This window comes from Pseudopodoces humilis, chromosome 9, assembly GCF_049639895.1.
Source record: "Pseudopodoces humilis isolate 2021_Gansu_Grassland_sample_001 chromosome 9, ASM4963989v1, whole genome shotgun sequence".
NCBI lineage: Eukaryota > Metazoa > Chordata > Aves > Passeriformes > Paridae > Pseudopodoces > Pseudopodoces humilis.
The window spans coordinates 15,968,507-15,995,873 of record NC_142208.1 but is presented as its reverse complement, the minus strand read 5'-3'; the positions used below and the strand labels follow the sequence as shown (position 1 = coordinate 15,995,873).

The following is a 27,367-nucleotide window of genomic DNA, read 5'->3' as shown; positions in this document are numbered from 1 at the left end:
CATGGGAGAAGAAGCTGACTCCCAGCTGACTACAACCTCCTTTCAGGCAGTTGTAGAGACTAAGATCTCCTCTGAGCCTCTCTTTTCTCCGGACTGGACAACCCAAGTTCCCTCACTCACTCCTCAAGCAAGAATTGTGCTCCAGACTCTTAACCAGCTCCATAGCCCTTCTCTGAACATGCTACAGCATCTCAGTGTCCTTGTAGTGAAGGGCTCAAAACATCAGTGTGTAGCTTCACCAGAGCTGAGTGCAGGGAAAATGGTCTTTAAAAGTCTCTCTTAAGATCAGTTTTCAATACAATTGTTCAATCAATACATAGTAAAAATTGCTAATTGACTTTTTACATACTGCATGTGTCAGAGAAGATAACCTATTAAACATTAGCTAGTGTTGGTATGGGGTGTTGATTTAAAATTACTGTTCTTTGGCATTTCTGTGACTTTTTTCTACAAATTCAGTAGCTGCAAATGAGAGAAGACAATGCAACATGTTTGCACAAAACCTTTTGTGTCTGGATCCTGCTTACTGTTCTGTCTCCTTAGAGAAAGTTCTTTTCTCACTGCTGTGGAATTGGCACAAATGCAGTAATTTGTGCTCCTTCCATTGGACACCAGTCACCTAACCAAGTGACAGTGAGCCTGCGTGTCTGCTAGAGTCACCCTGACATTAAAAGGGTGATGAGGTTGTTTGAATGTTTGTTCTTGAATCACATCTTCCCTTACAATTTTTGTAAATGTTTCTAACTTCTGTTATTGCACTCATTTTCCTGCAGGCAGCTGAGTGTGCTGGCAAGCTCTTCATTTTCCACACCTCTCTGCCCATTGCAGAAGCTCCAGGGAAGTTAAAGAACAGGGATGATAGGAAACTGATCAACACAGATAAAGAGAAGGTAATAATGGTTTGCATAATCCTTACAATAGGGTGTATATTATGCTCTTTGTGGAATAAAATAACTGAATCAGCATTGAAAAAATTTCAAGGATAGCACATACTATAACTGTCCCAGCTAATATCTTTTAACATTCCACTCTTATCTTCTGTTCCCAAGCAGGGCTGTGGAGACTTGACATCATAAGGACAGCTCTAGTCTGAGAACAAGAAGAGTTAGCTCTAGGTTATTTATCACACAGGGTAAAATACCAAATCTGGGTTAAAGTAAATGTGCTGAGTTTACAATTAAAGCAAAATATGTTGCAGTTTTCATAATAATTAACAGTTCTTCAAAGGCAGAGTCAGGGAGAACTTAGATGATTCTACTTTCCATGAAGAAAGACTTAAAATATAAAAGAGTATTGACTGGCATTATAAACTGGATCTCACTTTCCTTTTCCTGCACAAACTTCTGATGTCATCTCTGATTTCCTTTCTTAGACTTTATTTCAACCGCAGACAAGCTTTTACAACAACTTGGCCAAGGACTGTGTGGCCCAAGGCTGCTGTGTGGATCTATTCCTGTTTCCAAACCAGTATTTGGATGTGGCAACACTGGGTGTGGTACCTTACCAGACGGGAGGCTCCATTTATAAGTATGCGTATTTCCAGGTAGGAGTGACATTGACTCAGACTGGTGTCTGATCCAAGTAAGAATTATTGTTTAGCTGAGAGTTCTTTTTTCATAGTGGGAACCATAGTGAAGTAGTACTTGTCCGGAAGCAAAGGGCTACTTGAATTTCAAGATAATCATCAAAATTATTTGGTAGCTTTGTGTCTTTATACAAACATCTCTGTTGATAACAAAACCCAGCAGGAAGAACTAGGCTGTTACCTCTTAGCACAATATTTTATTAACAGGCCACTAAGCCTGATATCATGGCTGACTTTTAAAGTAAGACTGCAGGAGGTAGTATCTGGTTTTAAATTGCTGTATGGTTTATGAAGCCTGTCTGATTTATGGAAGTGTGAGACTTCAGTTACTGTTTGCCTTCTAGCTGGAGACAGACCAGTACAGGTTCCTGAATGACTTGAGAAGGGATGTCCAGAAAGAAGTGGGATTTGATGCTGTAATGAGAGTGCGCACAAGCACAGGTGGGTGTTAGTGTGGAGGAATCTTAATAAATTGACCACTTCAAGCATGTCTCAGGGAAATAAAGAAATTTTCCAGTCATTTAAAACACATGGTAACTAGGCTATCACAAAAGTTCTGCTTATGCTTTGGAATTCTAAGACTTTTGTTGAGACTGCAAAGATCCCTACTGAAATCTGTCAGGATAACTTGGTGTCAGGGTCAGAAGGGTTGGTATCCTGTTGAAAATGGTGGCTCATGTGATGTTTTTCCGTCTTTTAGGTATTAGAGCAACTGACTTTTTTGGAGCTTTCTATATGAGCAACACAACTGATGTAGAGATGGCAGGTTTGGACTGTGATAAAACAATCACAGTGGAATTCAAGCATGATGATAAATTGAGTGAAGACAGTGGTGCACTGCTTCAGGTGAGGGGGGAGGCTTTGTAGAAGAAATGAGTTGACAATTGAACTGAATTATTAGACACTTCTTCAAGGAATTGTTTGTTCGTTCTTTCTGCATCTTACCGTACCTTTCCAGCATACTTGCTCTCAGAGTGACCTAGACTGCTTTGAGCTACAGTCCTATTTTCTAAGACCAGGTCCCTTAACACAACAGCTAAAATTGCTGCTTGTTACCTTTCATTGATCCTGATTCTTAGCATGTATTTTTAGCTTATTGTCCAAGTCTTTTATGTAGTTACTTTTTTTGTTTATGCATCTGAGTCCTAGCTTCTAATGAAGTATATTCTAACCCTGCCCTTGTCGTTGTAGCAGCACCTCATTTCTCTGTCTCCTGGCCTTTTTGTCTCCTGCAGTGTGCTCTGCTGTATACAAGCTGTGCAGGACAGCGACGGCTCCGCATTCACAACCTCTCCTTAAACTGCTGCACGCAGCTTGCTGACCTGTATCGGAACTGTGAGACTGACACCCTCATCAATTACTTGGCTAAGTATGGTAAGGGTGAATATGGAAACAAGAATTGCAGCCTTTAACTGCTGCTAAAATGGCTGTTTTGTTACCCAATGACACCTGTTTATTCTTTCTGCTTCAAATGTCAGGTGGCAGTTTTGATACTTCAGTCAGTTATGGGAAAGAGCATAAAGCTGTGATGATTGTATTGCTGCTTAGGACGAGAGGTACAGATGGAGGGTGTAGGCCTATTCTTAGGCTTATTCTTCATACAAATTATTTCCTAAATGTTTTTAGTCACAGTTTGTATTGCCAGCTGTCTGAATTCACCCTTGTATTTATTTTTGGGCTGTTTTAGTTAATTCCTTAACTGTTGCAGAATTTTGCTCTGGCAATGGGAAATGGTGGCCCTTGTTCATAGATATGGATTACATGTCATACACTTACACACTGTACCCTATTTACCCTTTCTAGCTTGCAGTAAAAGCTTAGAAATCCAACAGAGATTGAGAGTTGTGTATTTTTATTGCCATTAAACTGAAAGAAAGTCCATTTTCAGGGCATTAATGGAAGATGGCAAACTCTGTAACAGGAGTTTTTATAGAACCCTGTTTTTTCAATTATGATAAGTATATTTTAAGTACATAGGAGATAGAGAGTTTAAGATTATGTAATAAAATTTAGTACATGAGCTTCTTCAAGTTTTCAATAGAAGTTATATTATCATTTTCCTACAAGTTTGAAGCGGGAAGAATAAAGGTTTCCATAAACAATAGTTGTTTGGATTTCCTTTGTAGAAGTAGTGTTGGGGTTTTGCTGTTCATGAGTAATGACAGCAGTCCATCTCCTTCCTCTCTCTGTGCAGCATATCGTGGAGTCCTGAGTAGTCCAGTGAAGACTGTACGAGATGCACTGATCAACCAGTGTGCCCAGATCCTAGCCTGCTATCGAAAGAACTGTGCTAGTCCCTCTTCTGCTGGCCAGGTAAACTCCAATGCTTTCACTTGAATCTCAGGCTTGGAAATTAAAAACTGATGACAGCTTTTTCTTACTTAGACTGCTCAAAAAGTCAATTCCTTTCCTCAGCAGAAATTTGCAAAGAGGGGACTCAGGAAAGTAAATACACTACTACAAGTAAAACCATAGTTGAGAATGGCTTCTTAGAGACCTGTCTGGAGCCCAGGGAGCACTGCCTGCTTCAGGGGAAGGTTTTATGTTTCTTTTGCAGTCCATGATATAAGTAGACTATCAAGTTTCACTCTTCAGGGCTGTACCACACTTCGTTGGTTCATGCAAGCCTCATTTTGTCAAACATAACCTTACTCAGCAAGACAGCTGACCAGCTTCTATCTGCTTGTGAATTTTAGCTCATCCTCCCTGAATGCATGAAGCTGCTTCCTGTGTACTTGAACTGTGTGTTGAAGAGTGACGTACTTCAGCCTGGCCCAGAGGTCACAACAGATGACCGTGCCTACATCCGTCAGTTAGTGACATCCATGGATGTGGCTGAAACAAATGTTTTCTTTTATCCCAGGCTTTTGCCCCTGGTGAGTAATTCAAGATCTTCTTAGCACTTAAGGCTTATTGTCTCATTGACTCATCTTAAGGATTGGCATTTATATTTTAGCAAGGGAAAGTGGTTTGAGAAGTATTTGGGGATCTGCCATCTGTTGGGATATTTCACTTAATTTTGTTCAGCATTACTGCATCTTGTGAACTTCTTGGGGGATACATTTTTCCTGAGCTGTAAGCATATGACTAGTGGCAAAGAAGACACTTTTGACTGTTTCATAGTCTTTTTAAAAAGTCCTAAAGCTTACAACTTTTTGTAGTAATTTTTGTCATTGCAAGGCAACTCCATGTACTATTCTGAGTTTTCATTACCATAGTTGCTGGAATAATACTAAAAACTAATTGCATGCCTACTCCAGGAGGTGATACTTGAGCTTGAGTCTTTTCAGAGAAGCCTTATGTTCTCTTTTGCTGACCAAGAGTCTCTGAACTGTTTCTGTGTCACTTTGAGTAAGAAGATGCTACTTCAGTCGCAATTATTGCAGTCTTGAGAGACCTAGAAATGAGAAAATCATTGGGGTCTTCATGGAAGAAATTTTCAGGACTTCATAAGATGTTCTTTGTTTTATAACCTTTATTTTACTTTAATTTTTATTTCCCTGTAAAACAGACCAAAGCAGATGTTGACAGTGATTCCTTGCCAGCAGCCATTCGGAACTCTGAGGAGCGTCTCTCCAAGGGTGACATCTACCTGCTGGAGAATGGGCTGAACGTCTTTGTGTGGGTGGGAGTCAGTGTGCAGCAAGGCCTGATCCAGAACCTCTTCGGAGTCTCATCCTTCAGTCAAATTAGCAATGCCTTGGTGAGCTGGATGACAGTGTGGGAGATAGAATCTGTGATAGTCACCCAAAATCTAAAACCATGAGGAAGCCAGTAGAAAAGATAGCATCTCATTTTTCATAACCGAAATGAGAGAAGCACAGATGTGTGAAACTAGCAGAAATGTTGATAGTCTGGGCATGTCAGGGATGCTTTAACCTAGGTTTATTTGACAAATTATACCATTAATAGTGAACAGAACAGTTGATATCTAAATGGAATAAATAATTGATCTTCAATTCTGATTTCATGTTATATTCCCTTTTAAGTAGTTGAAGTCAAAAAAATTGTACGCTAATGGGCGTAGATATTTCTCTACCCTTATACAGTATGCCAAAACTGCTGACTTCTTTAACATTGCTCTACTTCCCGAGACTAATGGGGATTGGATATCTTTCATTCCAGAGTACCCTGCCAGTCTTGGAAAACCCCTTTTCAAAGAAAGTGCGATCTATTGTTGATATGATTCAAGGGCAGAGATCCCGCTACATGAAGGTAAAAATGTTCCCCATTTACAGCTTTAAATCCCCTTCCTTCTTAGTAGAGTCAGGTGATGCCTGGTAATGCTGCAGTCCTGAGCTTTTTCTTCCCAACCTCATAAATGTTGTTCAAAGTTTTCAAGAAGCTGAAAACAAATTTCATTAGATTTGGAGTTCTGTACTTACCATAGTTCTAAAACTTTTCTTTTTTCAAACCCATTACAATATATTACTATATAAACCACATATATGGTATTTTCCTTCTGTTTAGAAAGGACTGAGGCTTAACTCAGCGGAGTTACACAAGTTGAAGCATATAAGCCACATATGCTGTGATTCTGTCTGTCTTTGGGGTTTTGAGCATTTAGCTTTTTGCTCTATTTTTCCCCATGAAGATTAATTCTAATAGCTACTCACTGTTGGTTTTGCTCTTGTTTTGTTTGGTTTTTTTGTAGTTGATAATTGTGAAGCAAGAAGATAAGCTGGAAATGCTGTTCAAACACTTTCTAGTGGAGGACAAGAGCCTGAGTGGGGGGGCTTCATATGTGGACTTCCTGTGTCACATGCACAAGGAGATTCGGCAGCTACTGAGCTAGAGGAGTGAGTGGTGCTAGAACTCGGCAGTGACATTTCAGTCTCCACTAATGACCTGATCAGAAGGCCCAGCGCCCTCAGAAAGGACAACATAGAAATCTGTACAATTCCATAATTTTTAATACACATTGCATAAGCAGAAATCCTTTCAACCTTTCCCAATCCCATATGAGAGGTGAAATATTTTCCTGGTGAGGGCTAAAACAAAAAAAAAAGGCCTTTGATACCAGGTCTTTTATTTGCATTTAAATTGTTTCCTGTGCTTGGCAGGAGTTCACCCCCCACCCCACCCCATGCTCGCTAATCCTGTTGTAATGAATGTAGGGTTTTTTTCAGTTCACTGTACATGATTCAACTTTGGGTGAAAAAGCGATAACTTCAAAATTTCTGGTAGCTGCTGTGCATTTGCGTGGGTGTGTGTGCATGCTCCAAGTGAGAAGAGGATGCACAGGTGGGGAGGACAAGAGGCAGGTCAGGTGATGGGAGCTGGAGCAGCCATACATTTTGTGTGTCCTCTAAGGAGGGAAACATGATCTGTCAGAGCACAGATCTATCACGTGGCTGTCTGAACCAGAAAGCCATGAAAAATGAAACGAGTGGTAAGCCAGGAGGCAGCAGGGCAAACTTCTCTCTGCAATATTCCCATACTGTAAGTTGCTGTGCAGAACTGTAATGGAGTAATCGATAGTTAAGTGGGCAAAAATCAACAGCTTCTGAGCAGTGTAGGGGTAGAGCCGGTACTTCCTGTTGACATGTGTGGTGACTCCTTTCCTTCTCATTGCACAGCTCTGTATTGTCCTAGTCAATCCATGTTCCATGACCTCTCCTGCAGAGTTTACCTGTCTGTCAGATGGTGGTGGGAACAAAAGCTTCTTAACCTTAAGCAGAAAATACTTTTAACAAGGTGATGGGGGACTGTGTAGGAACTGGATGATAAGGAAGTGGCCATTTTCAACCATATTTTTGTGAACCATAGCAAACAAGCAGAAATTTGATTTATACTGACGTGAATTTGAGATTGCTCTGTACCCTGGAATACAAGGAAGGGGATACAAAAGCATAAGATTTAGACTGTACTGTAATAGGTATTGCAAGTACCTGATTTAGGTTATTGACAGCACCTAGGCCATAGCAAAGAGTTTCATTACTGGATGTTTGTACCCTCCACATTCTATCTACTGATCAGCTTGCACAAAACCTTTTATAAGCCTGTTTGTTAAACTAAAATACCTCAGATAGATTAATCCATCCACTTTGGCTGCTCTGCTGCTCCGTTTTGCAAGGGTGGATGAGAAGACTCCTGTGAAGAGGGAGCTAGTGTAATCGAATTCAGAATTCTAAGGGCTTTGTTTATTCACTTTTGAAAGGGGGCTTGTATATTTTAACTTGAACACTTAACAGGTGTTCTTCCACTACCCAGGAGTTTAAGCTACCAGTAGAACTAAAAGTGAAAGGAAGAATGTGGATGGATTAGAGAACACGTTATTTGGGTTTAATATCTCATAGGAAAGTCCTTGTTAATATCAGAAAAATATTTGGCTGTGGTTTTAGTTCCATATCCTGTAGCATGTATATAAATCCATTTTTCTTCTAATGCTGCTAGTTTGTCTTCCCTCCCATCACTACACAGAAAGGGGAACATGAAAATTGTAATGGAGAAACTCTTTCAAGATGTAGTTGACCGAACTTTCAGCGTTTTTGTATGAATGTGGCTGACTTTACTCCACGTACTGCCTCCAACCAAAAATCTAGAGGATTTTTAATCAGAGGGGGAAAAAGAGCTTCCCAGGAATATAATGCACAGCAACCACAGACTTCCACAAATACTAATTTATAGTATTAATATTGGGGGGTGTGGGGGTGGAAATGAAATCATGAATGAAACTTTCATTTTCTTCACTTGTTTTTCCAATGCATCTTTTAATTTGTAAAGAAATAAAAATATATTAAGATGTATTTTATGTCATTGTTAGTAAATAAACACTGCTTATTTTTCCAAACCCTGTATTTTGCGGGAGGGGGGAAATGGGAAGGGCTGCAAGTCTAGCTCATTGATCCTTTACAATCCAATCTTCTACTAACCAAGTTCAGTCTTTCTTTTTTTGTCATTGTTATTTGCACTGAATGATAAGAAATTCAACAAGAGTCAACAGACAAAAGGTACTGTTTAATCTTGGTGTTCCTTTATTTAGGTGATTGGTTTTTGACTGTCTGCCCTGTCTGAACTTCCATTTTACAAAGAAATGGCCTTTTTTGCTAACACAGCTTGAGTCATTGATTGGGTGGGGGTTTTTTGGCCTACTTAGGCAAATATTGCCCTTGCCTTATGACAATGTCAAGTTAATGACTTCTGTAATCTTAAAAGAAAGAGTTCATATTTCAGAGTTAAGGGTACCTGGCTGAATTGGTTGGGTGGGGTTTTTTTTCTGTTGGGTTTTTTGGGGGTTGGGGATGTTAGGTTTTTTGGGGGGTTGGGTTGTGGGGGTTTTTTTCGGGAGTGTTGCTAATTGCAAAAATAAAGTTCCGAGTGAACTGGCAGTGTTATCTTGACTGTACCTGTGAATATTGCTGTTGTACAGTTTGCTGGATAACCTTTTAACAAATCTGTATGAAAGCACAAGACAATCATTGCTAAATATCCAATAATACTAAATTTGCTGTAGAATATTTTTGAGATTCCTCTCCTGTAGAATGTACATTATGTCCAGTATCTGCCACAGAACTGGTGTGATAGTGATGGGCCTTGTGGATCTTGTATATTAATCGTTTGGAGTAAATTGTGCAGCACATTCTGATGCTTGTGGAAATATTCCTTGGAGAGGCCATGTCTGTTACCTTCTCTCCAAGCCCAAGCAGAGGATGCTGTGGTGCTGTTGGAGCAGGCCCAAGCAGTGTCTACACCTAACTTTACAAAGGAAAGGAAAACTATTCCGTCTTTAACTTGTTTCTAACACAGCTGAAGAATACTGCTTTGCCTTGTGTCCCTAATGTCCTAATGTATTATAACTGATAATTCATAAATATTATATTACCTCTTAAGAAGTTAATGTGAAGCTTTTAGCAATTGTGTAACTGAGCAACTGAGTGGTAATTCTAGAATATGTCTGTTGGATTTACATAGTGTAGCCCAAACCATTCTCCCATTTACAGAGTATTTTAATACTGTAGGAATTATCCAAGGTTGGTATAGAAAAGCAGCTTTCAAGGGAGTTTTAAAACTATCTATAGATATTAAAAAAACCCCAAAAATCAAACAGAAGATTTGTTAGTAAAAGGTGTTTTCTGTTCCTTCCCTTTATGGTCTCCAGCAGGAGCTGAGCTGGGTGTTCTTTCTTGTAACAGCTGACAGCTTGCTTGGTCCAGGAGCCGTCTCTCTGCAGGTGCGTTCAGTCGCGGCATGCTGTGCCTCCGGGGACCAGCTCGGCTTTATCGCTGTCAGCTGCAGGTACTGCGGGGGCCAGTGGTAGCACAGACGGATGCAGGAGCGGTACAGGCAGAGAGGTTTACAGCAGCTTCAGCCGCTGTACACTGGGGCTGGGAGGGAGCTGTGAATAGCTCACCTCGTCGAGCCGCTGCAGCAAGGCTCAGCTGTCGCCTGAGCGGAGGAGGTACGTGTCGCTGTCCCTCCGGACCACTTCAGCGGTGCATTGACGGAGAGAGGCGGGGAAGGCGGCGCCGCTCCCGCCCGGGCCCGGGCCTTCCCCGCCCCCTGACGGCACCACCGCGGGCGGGGCCCGGCGCCGCTTCCTGGGGCGGCGGGCCGGGCATGGGGGGCGCCGGGTTGGGCTGGGGGCCCGCGGGCCTGTGGGTGACGCTGGCGCTGTTCTGGAGCGCGGGAGCCGCTCTGGCCGCGGAGGGGCCAGCCGAGCCCTGCGGGGCGGATGGGTGGGCGCAGGACGCCGTCCCTCCGGGCGCGGCCTTCGTCGCCGCCGCGTCTTACCGCGGGCCCGGCAACAACGATACGCGGAGCAACAAGGCGCTGCCCATCCTGCTGTGGTGGAGCGGGAGCCTCTTCCCGCACTTCCCCGGCGACACGGAGCGCATCGACTGCCCCCGCGGCTCCTGCCTCGTCACCCGGAGCCGGCGGGTGGCCCGGCACCGCCGCACCAAGGCGCTCATCTTCTACGGCACCGACTTCAGGGCGTACGAGGCGCCGCTGCCCCGCCTGCCCCACCAGACCTGGGCGCTCTTCCACGAGGAGTCCCCCATGAACAACTACGTGCTCTCGCACTCGCCCGGCATTCGGCTCTTCAACTACACGGCCACCTTCCGCCGGGAGTCCGACTACCCGCTCACGCTGCAGTGGCTGCCGGGCACCGGGTACCTGCGGGCCCCGGCCGTGGCCCTGGCCGAGAAGGACGCGTGGCGGCGGAAGGGCTACGGCCCGGTGCTGTACATGCAGTCCCACTGCGATGTGCCCTCGGACAGGGACCGCTACGTGCGGGAGCTCATGAAGTACATCCAGGTAGGTGCGCGGGGAAGCCGTGGCGTGCTGCTGCTGTCGGAGCTGGGAACACCCGGCTGCCCCACTCTGCCGCCTCCTTTAATGGGGTTTGTTTGTCCTTGTTTTTAGCCAAGACACGAATCATAACGGGATGCATGCTGACTACAAGCTGGACAGAAAAACTAGTTGTATTCCTTCCCAAAGCGTGATCTAGACTACACCGCATGTCAGTAGGTAGGACTGATGCAGATGTTAGATGTGGAGTTGACCGCACTCGGGATCAGTCAAAAGCTGGGCAAAGCCTGAATAAGCTCGTTCTTGTGGATCAAGTGCTAGAAGTTGCTGAAATCTCTGGACTTTGAAGTTAGCATACAGGAAGGCTGTCCCTTTACAAGCCTCACTGTTAGGAAGTACAGGAGTGAAGTTAAAAGGCGGGTTGCTCTGTTGTGAGAGTCTGCTCCTTGCCTGTGTTGTGGTAGGACCGTGTTGTTTCTATGATGTCTTGTACAGTTGATATTAAGTAGCTTCATAAAGTAGAATAATGTAGTTTCTTCCAAGCAGGAGAAAAGAATACTGCATTTTTTCTCTTAAAAATTGTGAAGGATATTAGATTGATTAAAAAAGAATAAAAAAAAAATCTGGTTTTAGACTTTGCCAGAGACTTGTTTTTCTAGTGGTTTCTGTTGTTTCTATTGGTCATGATTCAGTTATTGTGTAAGATCATCATATACTAAGTAGTGAAGCAAAGGCAAAAGAATTTTTAAAAAATTATTGTCTTCTCAAAGTATGGTGCAGGTTCCAGCTCAAGCATGTTGTCTTGTATTTTTAGACAGTATTCTTTTAGCACTCTGCATCAATTTTTCTCAGTCTAACAAAGAGAAAATTCTGTCAGCTTGCTGAGACAGGCTGGAACTCAGTGTAACAACTGTTTGGAAAAGCACTGGGTCTTTTAAGTGGAAGGAGGATGTTTAAATTGACATAGAGTTAAATACTGTTTCTTACTTGTCAGTTTCTGATTTATCTGGTAATAAATACGTTTTTGGGTGGCATCTGTGCACTCCCCTCGCCCTTCAGTCTGTAGTGTGGCTAATGTTGCTTTTGAAACTCAGCACTTGGTTTTCTCTAAAGCTCATAGAACTGGGGCTCTAGGAATAGTCTCAAGGGAAAGAACTTGGAGTGAAAATGAAGCTAAATTAGCGTAGCTGAGAACTGATCCAAGTTAGGAATTTTACAAGAACTACAAGGTCTGAGAGCAGGTTCCAGGGGAACAAATCACTTTGTAAAGATGTTGTTTGCTCTTCTAGGTTGACTCCTATGGGAAATGTCTGCATAACCGTGAGCTCCCCAGTGAACGACTTAGAGACACTTCTACAGCCACTACAGAAGATTCTGAATTTATGACTTTTATTGCCAGGTACAAGTTTCATCTGGCCTTGGAGAATGCCATATGTGACGACTACATGACAGAGAAGCTGTGGCGTCCCATGCACTTGGGTGCTGTCCCAGTGTACCGAGGCTCCCCAGCTGTGCGGGACTGGATGCCAAACAACCTCTCCATCATTCTTATAGATGATTTTGACAGCCCCCGAGAGCTGGCAAAGTACCTTGATTTCCTGGACAAGAATGGAGAGGAATATTTGAAGTATCTAGAGTATAAAAACGTTGGTGGAATCAAAAACCAGTTCTTGCTAGAGAGCTTGGAGAAGCGGGAGTGGGGTGTGAATGACATGACTCTGCCCAATTACCTAAATGGCTTTGAGTGTTTCATCTGTGACAAGGAGAACACCCGCGTCAAAGAGGAGCAGAAACACAAGAAGTCTCGTGGAAAAATTCCAGCTCCCAAACCTCATATAGCTCAGTTCAAGCACATGGGATGTCCTATGCCAACCCCTGGGTTTGGAAGCGTTGAAGATCTCTCTGAGGGAGACAGGTAATGTGCCAATATTATGCTTTTTGAAGGAAAAAAAGCTTCACATAGCAGGAGATGTAACTTTAATGATGCTTTGTACTTAAAGAAGCTCTTGTTATGTCTCCAGTTACATTCTATAGTATATCTTATGGGTGGTGTAGGAGTCCTGCTAATCCTGTGTAACTCTCAGGCTGAACAAGAGGCTTGCGCAGTGGTGTTAGCAGTTGAAAGACGAGTGTGCGATACTCAAAATATTCTGTTAAAATGCTCTGTTACCTCAGGCAACGGGGCTACCCTCTGTGTATCTTAGACTCTTTGCTTGAGGGATGGATGTTTTCCAGTACAGTGATGGTAAAGCACTTGGCAGCCCTGAGACAAAAGCAGTTCTATACCTTCTTACAAAGTAATGCATTGAGAATGGAGGTGCCAGTGTTTACTGCAGGCCTGGTTGACTCCTGTAGACTTCAGAGCAGAAATTGGGCTCACCCAGAAATTGGGCTCACCCAGAATACAGGAGTTAATGCTGTTTTGTGTGACAAAACTCTGTCTATGTTCAAGGATGCCATCCCACTTATTTAGCAGAGGGACTGTGCAGGACAGAGAACAGACTGAGTAGCTTCTTGTCCCTTGTTTTCTGTTGGTTGACTGATTTACTGGACCTTTTTCATAGTAATGCCTTTTCTCAGTCTCTGTAGCAAAATGTTCTTTTTCTTTGTAGTGTTCTATGCAGCACCCTACCCTGCTTTTCCATAGGTTTTCTGTTTGAGCATCAGGTGGCAGTAGAGAAGTACCTGTGAAGGCACACAGAGTTGATGTCAGTGTCACTTGCAAGCTCAGGTGCTTCCATCATTCTTCACAGGGGTCATCAGCAGGGAGTTTTGAATAGCTGGTACATAATTCAAGTTACAGTACCCATTATTATTCTCCACATTTGTAGGCACGAGACGTGTCTGGAAAAATAGTTCCAGGAAAGCTTTTACTTTTTTTTTTTTTTTTTTACATAGTTTTTTTACATTCAGTGCTACTTACTTAATAAAGACATGCATCCGTAGTTTCCAGGGCATGATTGTGGACATCTCCTGTAAAATACAGTGGTTTCTGTCTGATAAGAATCTAAGTTTTAACCATTTTTATTTGAAAAATGGGACATGATTACTTATAATTCCAACTGGTGTGACAATAGCATAAAACTGACATCAAAGCATTAGCTAAGCATGCGCATATTTTGTCTGAGTTTGACAGTAATGTTATTTAACAGTGTGATCAATTCAGATGATTGCCTCCTGGGCCAGTCAATGGAGTGTTTTGGTACTTTAGAAAATATTATAGTGGAAGAATGAAACAGATCTAGTGGGGATACAAGTGATGGACTATATGCATCATGCAAGGTCTGTAAACACACTGTGATTTGTGGTTCTGGAGCTATCTGAACTCAGAGGACGAGAAAGGAGTTTATGCTAGAGCATATACTCAGTTACAGGAAGGTTACACTACACATTTGCATGCTCTGTAACCCTTATTCCCAGATGTAATTTGTTTTTAGGGTCGATAGATATGCTGAATTGCCAGAATGCTGCTGCAGTCAGAATCTCTCTGTGTAGGTATGTGTAGCTGGAGCACAGTTACAGCTTTAGCTGTATGTGTGGAGATGTGGTTTCTAAATCCTTATGCTTGCAGCCACACTTGTCTTTCGACTGCTGGGTTTCACACCCAAGTGAGCTTAAGAAAAAAACTGTAGAACAAGCAGTTGTTTGTGTCAGGTTGTGGTCAGTCACTATAATCTATTGAATTCTTAGATGCTTTGCACAGAAAACTGCGCTGCAGTGCAGCTGCTGCTGAGTGTAGTATCTATCATGGGGAAACCAGAATCTCCAGTTAGTCTCAAACTCCCATCTTTGTAAGAGAAGTGTTTGGCTTGTTGCATTGATAAGGGTTCATTTTCCAAAAATAGGATGTTTGAGAATGTAACTGTAAGATGACTGAGTGACAGTTTCTTTTCAGTTACCAAAAGTTTTCATCTGTGGTGGCATAGGAAAAGAGAAACCAGTTATTCCTTTGATAAAGGAATTGTGAAACCATCGTGGTTTTGCTGGTTCTATTTTATATTTATGTCACAGTTTATTTTTTATGAGAAAAACATTAACAGTGTATCAGATTTGCCAGGTGTAGGATAGCCCTTGCAATAGAATCCCATAATCATCCAGGATGAAGGATAAACCTGTAACTCATAATAAAAATGTTTCAGGTGTATGTAATTGGTAGTTTCTGGTGATTTGTATAGTCCTGTTCATCCTGGGATACTGATCTTTCCCAATTTACAGAATTAGAGTGAAATTATTTTCTTAAAAGAAAGAAGAATAACAGCAATTTAAAATTCCTTTTGATAAAGTCTTCACTTGGATATTGGAATTCCTTTTGGTGTTGTTTCCGTAGAGCTCATCTTGCAAATGTTTTCTTTTTTTCTGTTCCTTTCTGACACTTAATCTTGGGTGTAATGCTTTATACAAGTAGGCTCGTTTTCCAAACATGTGCCCTTATTCAGTGCTGCTAAAAGCAAGTAATTCAAGTTGGCAGTCTTTGAACAAAGGAAAATGAGTTTAGCTTGTAGGCAATGTGATCTCACAGTGCGTCCATGTGGTGCAAAGGAACCTTTTGGAAGATATTTATTTTTTAAAGCAGAAGTAAGCCTCTGTCTATGATCCTTCACATTGGAATCTGTTAAAAGCTTTGTTTTGTGGTGTGTGTTGGTGCACTCTGCAGGAATGTGCCATCACAGGTGATGCTGTTGGCCACAGAAGCTGAGTTCCTGTGGTGTACAGGCTGCCATTCTGCAAGGACAGGTGTTGGGATGTTTTGTGCATTTCTTGCAGCCTTCCTGGAGTGGTGCGTGGGAGCTGCTTCCAGGCACTGCAGTCACACTGGACTCAGTGTATGATGTACAGAGGGCAGGCAGGAGACACTGTTCTTATTTCTGTGATTTGGAGGGAGAAGAAGCAAAAAATTCTGTATGTAAGTTAACAAGTATTGCGTAATTTATATGGACATGTTATAAAGAGCAAAATGTTTGGTCCTTTTTTCCAGAATTTGTGATTTGTTTTTGGGTAGCAGAAGTAATGGAGAAGAGGTAAATATTTGGCATGCCTTGATGTAACATAAGTGAGAGAAGTAGTCCACATGGTCACAAAGTGGAAAAGAATTGCTGAAATTTGCAGTGATTCAGTCTGTACTATGCAAAGTTTGAGACTGTATGCACCGAACAAGAGACAGCCCATACTTGACCATGTAGTCTGGAGATAAAGAATAGAATCTGTGTTAAGGAATATAATGATTTTTGTCTCTGTCATGTGTAATCTGAGTTTGTAGTTGTTTAAATGGATTATCTGAAAAAAAAACCCTGATTTTTAGGCTGTTGTATGCATACTGGCCAGGGAAAGCTACTCTCAATATCAGGACTCTGAGATAGATTTTATTTTAATGTAAGTTTACATTTGGTAATTTAGTCTCTGTGGTTAACATGATAGTGAGAGCTTACATTTGCTATAGAGAATTTTCACAGCAAATTTCTTTAAATTACTTGGGGCACAGTAGCACACTAACAACATACTTTGTTATTACCATCTCTGGGCCTATTTTTGTCTTAAGGGAAAGAAAAATATGGTTTCAGTGCTATTACAGCTGCAGACTAATTTGGTTTTTTTAATTGTTTGTGATGCTGTCTCTTTTTTTGTTTCAGTTGGAAAGAAATGTGGCTGCAGGATTATTGGCAAAGCCTTGATCAGGGTGAGGCCCTCACTGCTATGATTCACCGCAATGAGTCTCATCAGGGAAGATTTTGGGACTACATGCATGAGATTTTTCTCAAGAGGACGAGGCAACGCTGACCTATCTTTGTAAAAGCTTGATTTGAAAATTGCATTGAAAGTTGAGTCTGTGAATTCTTACCTCACTTCAAATGTTTGCCTTGATAAAAACCAAAAAACCTCTCACAGAGACAATTTTTTCTGGTGCAGGAAGTGAGTAAGTTTCTGTTGTGATTGGATTTCAGCAGTGGAAATGTTAGCAACTGCTTTGATTTGGGTTTCAGCTCTGTGGTGTGAAGCCACTCCTGACTTGCAGGTGTCAACATGTGGTGCAAAAGAGGAATTTACTCTCCTTTTGCATTTGCTATACTTATCTTGTGTCTTACATGACTTCAGGCTCTTGCTCAAGTGCCCTAAGTTATTTCAGGGATTTTTTAAGTCTTCAGAATATTAGCTGTTTTTTAAAAGTATTTTATCAATCACATATTCTCTTCATTAAGATGTACTTTTAGCTGCTATTAACAAATGGCTTTTCCAGTGAAGGAATTAGAAAAGACACATCTGTGAAGAGCAGCCGTGCCTTATGAAATTGCTGCAATATAGTCTCTTCTCCCCAAGTAACATGCCTCAAATACTCCTCCTTTACAAGGTAACTGAATAACTATGGGCAGGTCACTTAACTCTCTGCTAATTTTCCTCTTTTGATGACCTAGGAGAACATGTGTACAGTGGGATGGGAGAACAAATTATTTAAGTTGCAATTTTCAACAAAGTATTTCGCACCAGAAAGTATATTACCTGGTATTGTGTAGAACAAAATAAAATTCTATGCTTTGGTTCTTTTAAGGTTCTATCGCATCAGAAATCTGTAATTTTGACTTATTGTTATCTCTTTAATGCTAGCAATTCAGAGGCCTTGGATTTTTTCCTTTTGAGTATGTGCAGCTTTCTGCAAAGACAAATACAATTTGACAATGGTGCCTTTCCAGGGGTCTCTGCAGTTTGGATACAAGTCTTGAAGCCTTTGTATGCTGAACCAGGTGCACTGGGGTGGTTTTGGATCTCTACCAGTCTTAACATATTGTGATCCTTGTGTGTGACCAGAGTTCTTAAGTGACAGCATGTGGATAGATCTTCCTTGCTGCATAGCCTGTATTGCTTACAGGTATAAGTAAACTCCACTGTCCCCTGCCATTGTGGGTATCTTTTTGAGATAGTTGATCTTGCAGTGAGGGAAACTAATTAATTCAGTGTCACAGGTTCAAAAGCACAGGCAAATATGGCCACACTGCAGTCATGTCTCTAATGGAATAATGCTACTTTCTTTCTCCATTTCCCCTCCTCCTTCAGAACTTAACTATTGCCTAAAGAGCCAGAGTTTATCTGTGCTTAAGACAGATTGTTGGTGATGAAAGTCTACAGTCTGTTGTGTAGTTTGATTTTGTAAGGCAGTTTATGCATTGCTGTGTGAAGTCTGATGTCTGTCAGTAAAAGGTGTAGTGAAAGTAGTGACTCTACATTCTCTCTGTAATTACATCACTGTCTATTGCTTAGTGCTGTATGGGTCACTTAATATCTTTTTCTTTCCCCTTAAATTCCCCTTTATAATGTTATAGAGATGGTATTACAGGTATAATGCCAGTACAGGTAATGATCATCTCAATGTTTGCCTCTCAGGTGACATAACAATATTGTCATGTTAAAATCTGGGCACCTTGACAGAAAAGACTTCAGATCCATGACAATCACTGTATTTTTATAAATGTAGAAAATGCATGCACTGTACCTAATTGATTTTACAAGAAGAATGGGTTTTTATGTCTCTTCTTGAAGTAACAAGTGATTCTTCAGCTAAAATGCATTTATCAGTTTAAGTTCCTTTTCTCAGTTATTCAGGAGACATGAATACCTAAGACAATATATCTAAGTTAACTGGTAAACTGGATTATTCAAATCAGATTAAAAATTACAGATGTGTATTTGGGATTGAAGAGGCCAGTTGCTTGAGAAGTAGATTAAGATAAAGCAAATTAAGACTGCTTTAATTCTGAATATTGACTTCTACTAAACAAGTTAATGAAATTTAAGTAAATTGTTTGAATTAATGCCTTCAGGTAGTTCATTTCATGTTTCTGTACAGAAAATAATTGTCTTCTTTAACTGCATTTTCTTAATTAGCTATATCTCAAAACACTTTCTTATTCAAGTGTTTGGTAGAAGAGCCAGGAGGAGAAATTGTGATCTTGCTTTTTGTGCTAAACGTAAAAAATAAGAACCAGGTACTAGCACATGCTGCTTTTACTATTTTATCCTGTAATTTAAGTAGATTTTTCAGAAGTGCAGCTTTTATAATATTTTCCAGGTCTTTATTATAATTTACCTGCTGTTGCCAAAATTAGACATGCTACATTTAATGCACTGTCCCTACAGGAGTAACAGGAGGAAGTACCAGTATAAGTATGTTCATCAGCACCTGCTTGATGAGTCCTTGGACATCCTTGATGAGTGATGTCCAAAGCCCCATTTTGTCTTCCTGCTCAGCAACATGAGCATGTTTCTCAGCTAACAGTAGCATTGAAGATATGGTGGTACAAGCTGAAGAGTAGCTAGCAAAGTAGGTAAAAGCTTCTTCCTTGGGGCCCTGCTTTGTTCATTTGCCAATTCACAACTATTTACTTCCTGTACTCCATATATTTCAACCAACAGCCGACAAGGTTATTTTGTTAGTCCTGCAGGGTTTCTTTGTTGCTTTGCTCTGTGTCTGTGCTACAGAAGGCTGTTCCTCTGAGCCTGATGACTGTTGCCAAGCATGAGTATTTCTGATTGTCATTTCTCTTCTTAAAGTGGGTATGAAAAGAGTACAGATCTGAAAGTAACTTCATTACAGATACTCTGTGGGCTTTGTCTGCTTTTCAAAGTACAACTTCCAGTTTGTAGTTGAGTCAAGTCATTTGACTCTTTCTTTTCTGAGTTTTTAGTGTCTTCCTAGGTTTACCTATTTTTTACAGTCTTAGAGGTGGTGAGCTTCTCAAAAGGTAGTGAATAATAGCTACCACTCTTAGCTGTGAAGCTCACCCAAGCCTTGTTTCTTTTGTATCTGCAGTGTTTTTTTTCTGTAGTAATAGGTCATACTAGCTTTCATCTCCTCTGTGTCACAATACTTCTGTGATTTATAAACCGCGTGTCCATTGCCTCCATTAGTACAGTGAATTTATTTCACTTTTTATGTATGGTGTGCAAGAATTAAGGCTGGAATATTTATTCAGTGCATGGTGTGAATATTCTGTGTTGCTGCCAGGCAAACTCTGCAGGGACAGGAGAGGTGGGAATCCTGCCCAGCTGGATAAAGAGTTGTGATTGCAGTTGTGTTCGAGGCTGCTGACCGACCTTCACAGCATCAACTGCTCTGCACAGCAAGGACTACAAAATGTTGAGTAAACATTTTGCCATGGCTCTGTTTTCATCCTCTCCTGTAATTTGGAGGAGACAGGAGGAGAAGCTGGGTCTCATACCCTTGAAGAGTTAGCAATTAATTTACTTAATAATGCATTGGAAAGGACTGCTGTACAGCGCCAATGTGTACTGCCAGTCATAGCCCAAGTGAATTCAATTTACCCTTCTGGCTGTGTTTCTACTAATGCAAGGAAGAAAGTCACTACAGCATTATTATTTTGGAAAAGGGTTCCTGATTTATGTTCTTGGCTGCTAACTGGATTTCTCTCTGCTTTAAATCCAAACCAGCAAGATGGTGGCTTAATGTCATCCCTCATATTGTGACTACTGGAAGGCTATGTGATACTCAGACTGAACATAATAGATTCAGCATTTATCTTAATCATGTTCTTACAGTGCAGGTACCCATATTCATAAAAACTGAGACTAATCAGGAATTTATCAAAAATACCAGATATTGAAGATGATTACCTGTATAAACGCTTTGGCAGGATCCTACAGAATAGAGTGAGTGGCTTCACTGCTTGTCATACATTGTGCCTGTTTACTGTGTGACTAGAGGGAGGCTTTCAAAGCTGTCAGGATAGCTTTATTCACTAGCATTAATGTTCTAAAAATAAGTATCTCCTCATTACTGCTCACATGAAGCAGCAGTAGATTCTCTTGGTGCTGTGTCTCAGAATTTACTTGACAAGCTAGAATAAATTTATGCCCTCTGAGAGGTGAAAGATGAGAAACAAATAGCTGACTGAAGGTTAAAAATCTAGCAGTCCAATGCATTGCATTGATTGGACAAGCCACAGTTCTCATTCTTCTGCCAAAACTGTAATACCACGTGCTGCCTATTTTTCCCGTTAGAAGCCAGTTATTTTATTTATTGAGCTAGTAGTCTGTGTTTTCTGTCCTTTAGCACGAACTGCAATTTGTAGGAAGCACATAATCTCGCTGAAGAATATTGATTTGATACCTAACATTATGATTTCTAGAATTCAGAAGGAGTTCAGAAAGAATTGCCTTTTCTTATTTCAGTCACTGTAGTAATTTTCAGACCAAAAGATCTCTGGATCCTCTCTAATGGTAAGTAGAATGAAACCCAAGCAACAGTGGATGTATATGTTTAGAGGGAAAGGAGAATGAGCTGCTTTCTCTGGAAATGGTCTGCAAATTGCAGCAGCAGCTGGAGAATCAGCAGAAATGCCCCTCTTGCACTTTGACTAAGGATAGTTTTAGGTGGTGTGGAAGAACAACTTCTAAATGACTGGGAACAGGATAAATTGAATTGGAGCTCAGCCATCAGAGACATCAGAGTTTTAACAGGCACTGCTGTGTAAGACAAGCAGCCATCTGCCTCACTCTCCTGCCATAGACACTTTTCTGCCATGGTCCCAGGAGAGCCACTCCCTTAATCATTAGTTGTCATCTATTTGGTTGTACTTAATTAAGGTTATTGATGGAAGCCCAGGCACCTTCTGGGAAGTTATATTAATTGGAAATATACAGGGTAGCAGGTTCCTTCAATCTGCCCAGAGACCTCTACTGACAGGTTGAAATTAATCAGAGACAAAATCCTTTTAGTGATAGACCTACTGAGCCAAAGCCTGCGTCAGGCTTTAACAAACGGTACTTCTCTTTATGGTTCATTGTCTCAGAGCTGGCAGTGAGAGATCTATGGCCCTGCAGAGAGATTAGGAAGGATGGAGAGGAATGGAGCTGCAGGATTTGTTCCAGAGCTCTGACACCACTAGCATTTGTGTGCTGTTAAATACATTTTTTACTGCAGAAAAGACCCATTTAATGTGCAAATGTCTCGGCTAGAGATGGTTCTGGGGATCTTGGAATGGATCAGAGCAGATGATAATACTTTGTGGCATCTCTGAGCAAATAAGGAGGCACAGGTAATTTGCAGTGGAAATGGGCTGAATTTCCTAGATCCTGGGAATTAGGGATTAGGTATGGCAGCTCAGAACTACTCAGGTTGACAGAAAAATGCAGGGCAGCTGATCTGATTGAGATAGCACGGGATAAGGGCTGGTTTGGGAGTTAGGATGGGGTGAGGCACGCTGTGAGTGCATGAATGCATTGTGCTAATAAGAGCATTAAGTACTAATACTGTCCAAACACAATAGCTCAGGAGGCAGGACTTAAGTCTGATCCATCTGGAATCTTAGCAAACTGGTTAGTTTCACTACTAAAGTTAAAGTGGAAGTGCTTTAAGGCATCTCTAATTAAATTGGTTTAAAGAGGTCAGGGTGAGACAGATGAATAAAGTGTGGTAGGTGAGGGCATTATGAACTGGTATGAGAAGGACTGTGTTCAGGATCTTGTATTCAGGATAAATTTGTGTGGATATACTGGAATTTACCTGAAAGACATGGATATCAACTCCATTCTTTTTTCCCAACACAACTGATTCCTTAGCTTCATCCCCTGAGTTTTAGGCAGTATCTGGAATTTTTACATAACTACACTAGAAAGTGAAGAATACATGGTGTAATTTCTCATCTCTTAAAGAGGTATTTAAGATAACAGTCTCATTTTAAAGGGTGCATTTTATCACAGCATTGTTAGCTTTGTATTTAATTGTGGCACAGCATTTACCATATTACCATATGTGGCCTTTGTTCAGTTTTGATATATATGCTTTTCAAATCTAGTATTAATAGTTTAAGCTCTGTGGTTCATTTTGGTTTTGACCAGCTGAAATGCAAGCTAGGATTCAGCTTTAAATGTGTTGATGCAGTAAAAAAAGCTGTAAATGCTAATTAGTACAAGTTAAAGTTTCACATGGTTTTTATAGCTGTTCCTTCAGCATTCACCATAAAACATCTCTGGGGTTCACTGTTGATGAAATCTGGTTTCTGACTGTCCCTATAAAGTCAACACTTCTGTCCCATCCATTAGTGACTTGGTGCTATCAGCTATACAAAATACAGGCTGTAGAGACATTTGGCTATTGAGTAAAACAGCCCTTTTGTAGTTCCACATTCTCCCTTAAAATTAATATGTAATATTAAAAAATAATGTTTAATAGTAAAACTGTGTCCTGCTTCAGACATCTCTGCATGGTGTGTGCAGACACCGCCATGTACCTTATTCTGTTTGCTTAGGAATCTCTAAGGCTGATGCTCCAATACCGGACTGATGCCAAAAAATTAGTTTTAATGCAGACAACAGTAACTTACAGGAAGCTATTACAATTCTCCTTGTGTAAGTTTGCCTTTCTGTTTCTCAGCCTCCACTCCTCCCCCACCTCATGTTTCTTGGAATTACTTAAATGAGACATCAGCTTTTGAAGGTGAAAGGACATGAAGGTGCTGCCACCATTAGCTAATGTAATTTGGAAAAAGGGAGTTGATTTACAAGGAGTGCAGTTCATCTTTTCTTACCTCTTAGTACTTTTGCCTTTCCTTGTTAGTTTTTGTGCTGATCTAGTTAGGCATGCAGGAGGCAAATGCAGCACGGGAAGGTGGGTAGCTAGCAGTAGGTAAGAAGGGTAGCTAGAAGATGCAAAACCAAGAGTAGCTGAACCTCATGTGAACTTAGAATACTGAAATGTATTTCATGTCCCTGTCTTAGATTTTCAAAATCTCCGTTGTTCAGAGTTGCACACTGCAAGCCCTCTGGCCTAATTTGAAGGTGTCACCCTGTTTTCTTTCTTTTCTACTGGTAGTCAAGCTCAAAGGATAGCTTGTTTCCTGTCTTTTCAGAAAAAAAATTGAAATAGAGAAACATCCTGCTTACCAAAATGTTTCAGAACTTCCAGAAAGTGTTTGGAATTGGATTGGACCTGAAGAGATGAAAATTTACTCCCAGAAGAGAACTAAAAATAAAATCTTTGGTTTATTTAAATGTGTCTTCTCATACTCTTTAATTTGGACTCTAAGTATATACTATTTCAAAAGTAACACAAAAATAATTATAAAATTGGATCTACCAGGATTTATTGTCAGCAGATACAGTAAATTCTAGTAACCATATTGAGAATATTGTGGTATAGGTCCAGTGATGTTTAGCTCAAGTTAACGGAATTTCTGAAGTCTTGTTAACTTCCATTACTAGGCAAAGGGGAATGTTTTGGGTTTTATGTATAGGAGGTTGAATATATTTTAATCCAAATCAGTGTCCTATGGAAAAAAAAATTGCAAAGAAAAGTGTTTTTTATTTAGTCTTCTGTGTATGGTCAGAGGATTCCAGCTGTTCCTGATACAGTGGTAAAATGGCATATTCAGGAACTGCTCCATGACAAGGACCTGAGTGCTTTGTGTCCCCAGTGTTCGTGTCCAGCTCCTCAGTTTTCTGCATCTACCTTGTCCCTCCTACTGTGCAGAGACTTGTTTGTATCCCAGCCCGTCCCCTTGGAATGTTCCTGTGCCTTCTGTATTGCCTGCCTTTTTCAGCTGGGGACATAAGCACTCCAGAACCTGCCAGATGAGTTGAGGACTTCTAGGACCTAGGGAGGAAACTTTTGGGAGCAAGAGGTTTTTTCCACCACTGAGTACGGGGCTGTGGGAACGATGGGAACTACCATTTCGTAGTTCAGCAGCAGCAGTTTCAGTGTCTCCGTGAAAGGAGCAGTAGGAACAATGCAGGGGAGATCCAGCTGTAATGTAATGGAGAGAAATGAGGGGCTGAGAACTAAGTGATGCGAGTTGGAGACACCAAGAAGAGTTTCCATGCAGTTACAGAAGAATTTGAGAAGCGACGAGTGAGAGGAACCTCATCCCTGTCTACGGTATCTGAGGGGAGAGCGTCAAAAGGATGGAGGAATTCAGGAATTCTCTGTGGTGCTGCGCAATAGGGCAGAGGCAATGGGCAGAAACTGATGCACAGGGGGTTCCACCTGAACGTGAGAACAGCTTCTTTGCCAGAGAGGTTGTGAAGTCTCCCTCGTTGGAGATATTCCGGATGCAATCCTGTGCAGTGTGCTCTGGGACCCTGCTTGAGCAGGGAGGTTGGACCAGATGACCCACTGTGCTCCTTTCCAGTCCCATTCTGTGGCTCCTTTAATTCCATCTGAATTACTTGAAACAATTACGATTTCCGCTGCTCTGGCTGAAGTGTGTTTCTCCTTCGTTCGTTACCGTTGCCGCAGGGGGAGGTTTGGGCTGGAGCGGTTCCGGGGAGTAGCTCAGCGGCAGGGCCTATCCTTGGGCTGGGGCGGGCAGGCGGCTGCGCGGGGCCGCTTTCCGCTCCGGGAGGGCGGCCCGGCCCCGCCCCGCCCTCAGGCCACCCCCAGCCCGGACATGGCGGCGCCCGCCTACCCGGCCTGGGTGACGCGCTGGGTGTCCGGACAGTGGCGGAACAAGAAGCGGCCCCCGACGCTCCGGCCGCCCCGGACGCTGGCGCTGGCCGACAGGGTGGCGAACCGCCGGGAGCAGCTGACAGGTGAGCTCCCGGTGGCGAGGGGAAGGCCGGGAGCCGCCGCTGTGCCCCGGGAGGGGCCGCGCTGCTGGCAGAGCTCGGCGGCGCCTTGTGCTCCGCAGGACAAGAGCGGGGGGCCGGTCTGCGCCGTGCAATTGGCGCGAGGGTTCCGTGGGAGGGATCGCTTCCTCACACTGCGACCCTTAAGTTTGTGTCGCATGTGAGTCAAACACTTTTTGGCGTAGCATTGCCTTTATCTTAAAAATTCAGTCAGATGCTGGATGGCTGCAGCGGTTCAGTTTCTGTTAGCAACAGCTTCGCTGCCCAAAGCAAAGCTGAGATCTTTAGTTGTGCATTTTCTCACCTGCCCCTACCCTTTGAGGGAAAGTTAAACTTTAAAACTCCTTGGAGTTTTATGTACTAAACTTCTTTGGAGATTTATGCACTGTGAAGGTTGTTAGCATAAAATCCCAAGCACCTGAGATTTCTGGTTATGTCTTTCCCTTCTAGAGGCAACGTGCATTACGGAAATGTCAGTAATGATGGCCTGCTGGAAACAGAATGACTTCAACGACACACCTTGTACCGAGGAGATCAGGATGTTCTATGACTGCGTGGCAAAGGCAGAAGTAATTAAGGCCTCTTTTGTATTCTAAAAGGCTAGTAGTAGGAAAGGAGGAAGCCTCCAGTCATTTTTGTGTGCCAGTAAGAATAATGTTCTCTGAACAATTTGATTGTGACCCATTTGAGCAACTAAGAGCGATGAAGTTGATGAAGAAGGATACAGAGGCTCCTGCAGGGAGGGGCTGAGGGAGCTAGGGTTGTTTAGTCTGGAGAAGAGGCTCAGGGGAGACCTTACTGCTCTTTACAATTACCTGAAAACACCTGTAGCCAGCTGAGGGTCAGCCTCTTCCAGACAACTGGTGATGTGACAAGAGGACATGACCTCTAGCTGTGCCAGGGGAGGTTCAGGCTGGACATCAGGAAGAACTTTTTCACTGAAAGGGCGCTGAAGCATTGAAACAGGCTGGCCTGGGAGATGGTGGAGTCACCATCCCTGGTGGCGTTCATGAAGTGACTGGATGTGTCACTTTGTGCCATGGTCTAGTTGGCAAGGTGGCCATTGGTCAAAGGTTGGACTCAATGATCTTGGAGGTCTTTTCCAACTTGTTTCTGTCTTTGAAGGCTAGACATTTTTGAAAAATAAATTTCAGACTTTTTGAAAATTAGAAAAATTTTATTATGTATTATATATTAATGTATTATAATAGTACTATATTATAAGCTTGAAATAAAATAATTTTGAAAATAGACTAAAGGTAAGTATATGTACTAAACGTGTCCTTAAACTGGTTTTAGGTTTCCATTTTCTTTCAGTAACAGTGTCATAATTTAAATGGTTATTTACTGTTGCTGTTTGATAGCATAAGTGAAAAACTATCCATAGTTTATTTGGTAGATGACAAAGAATCAATCAAAGATCAAAGAATAATGAAAAGTAAAAAGAAAAAATCTACATTGTTGCCAGAAGTGTATATCGTTGTTAACTAAGAATATGGAAGGGTATAACCTTTACAAGATGTTAGTCATTAGTCGCATCATTTAAAGGCATCAGCCTGTGATTATTGAGCCAATGCTATGGTAAGTGTTCCTTAAAGAAACAGTACTTTTCTGAAAGAAATGTCCCCATACAATTAGTAGTAGTCTCTGGGAATGAGCATCAACTTTGCAAATAAGTCGTGGTAAATATTTTGAGGAGTTTTTTTCTCTTTCAGAAAGAGCGCAAGAATCAAAATGAGGACACCCTGTCATCCAGGGGAAATTTGCCTTCAAGCAAAGTGAATAAGCTCCTGAAGAGGTTTCCTCAGATCACGCGTTATGTATGATGTACTTTACAAAAGGGACTGTGGAGAAGCAATTAAAGTTGGGGTCTTGATCAAAAAAGAAGAAAGTCGAGTAATTTTTTTGATGTCAAGTGGTGTGTGGATCTTGACCCTGCTTTTGATTCCAGACCAAAACCCA

The 27,367-nt window shown here is 41.7% G+C and overlaps 3 protein-coding genes across 5 annotated transcripts in view; all 3 read left to right on the top strand.

Moving 5' to 3' along the window:
* Positions 1-8,778, top strand: part of SEC24C (SEC24 homolog C, COPII component) — a 38,970-nt gene extending 30,192 nt beyond the window's left edge. For all 3 annotated transcript variants that reach the window (XM_014250382.2, XM_014250381.2, XM_014250380.2), the window contains 10 exons: positions 774-890; positions 1,373-1,543; positions 1,930-2,026; positions 2,286-2,431; positions 2,821-2,959; positions 3,780-3,898; positions 4,282-4,461; positions 5,097-5,288; positions 5,711-5,800; positions 6,240-8,778. In XM_014250382.2, the coding sequence (XP_014105857.1) occupies positions 774-890; positions 1,373-1,543; positions 1,930-2,026; positions 2,286-2,431; positions 2,821-2,959; positions 3,780-3,898; positions 4,282-4,461; positions 5,097-5,288; positions 5,711-5,800; positions 6,240-6,380 (1,392 nt within the window). In that variant the 3' untranslated portion in view covers positions 6,381-8,778. The remainder of the gene's footprint in view (positions 1-773; positions 891-1,372; positions 1,544-1,929; positions 2,027-2,285; positions 2,432-2,820; positions 2,960-3,779; positions 3,899-4,281; positions 4,462-5,096; positions 5,289-5,710; positions 5,801-6,239) is intronic.
* Positions 8,779-10,117: 1,339 nt separating this feature from the next.
* Positions 10,118-17,403, top strand: POFUT4 (protein O-fucosyltransferase 4). Its single transcript, XM_005520821.3, has 3 exons — positions 10,118-10,843; positions 12,127-12,752; positions 16,465-17,403. The coding sequence occupies exons 1-3, from the start codon at positions 10,145-10,147 to the stop codon at positions 16,610-16,612; spliced, it is 1,473 nt and encodes a 490-aa protein (XP_005520878.2). The 5' UTR covers positions 10,118-10,144; the 3' UTR covers positions 16,613-17,403.
* A 7,790-nt stretch (positions 17,404-25,193) lies between these two features.
* CHCHD1 (coiled-coil-helix-coiled-coil-helix domain containing 1) lies at positions 25,194-27,296 on the top strand. The gene is made up of 3 exons (XM_005520525.3): positions 25,194-25,369; positions 25,856-25,974; positions 27,121-27,296. The coding sequence occupies exons 1-3, from the start codon at positions 25,228-25,230 to the stop codon at positions 27,229-27,231; spliced, it is 372 nt and encodes a 123-aa protein (XP_005520582.1). The 5' UTR covers positions 25,194-25,227; the 3' UTR covers positions 27,232-27,296.
* Positions 27,297-27,367: the final 71 nt, after the last annotated feature.

Bases quoted from the DNA above. Each gene is read 5' to 3' on its own strand.
- CHCHD1 (XM_005520525.3), top strand. From the start codon at position 25,228: ATGGCGGCGCCCGCCTACCCGGCCTGGGTGACGCGCTGGGTGTCCGGA. The intron at 25,370-25,855 runs GTGAGCTCCCGG...TTTCCCTTCTAG, and splicing joins CCGCCGGGAGCAGCTGACAG to AGGCAACGTGCATTACGGAA. The intron at 25,975-27,120 runs GTAATTAAGGCC...TTTCTCTTTCAG, and splicing joins ACTGCGTGGCAAAGGCAGAA to AAAGAGCGCAAGAATCAAAA.
- POFUT4 (XM_005520821.3), top strand. From the start codon at position 10,145: ATGGGGGGCGCCGGGTTGGGCTGGGGGCCCGCGGGCCTGTGGGTGACG. The intron at 10,844-12,126 runs GTAGGTGCGCGG...TTGCTCTTCTAG, and splicing joins AGCTCATGAAGTACATCCAG to GTTGACTCCTATGGGAAATG. The intron at 12,753-16,464 runs GTAATGTGCCAA...TTTTTGTTTCAG, and splicing joins GATCTCTCTGAGGGAGACAG to TTGGAAAGAAATGTGGCTGC.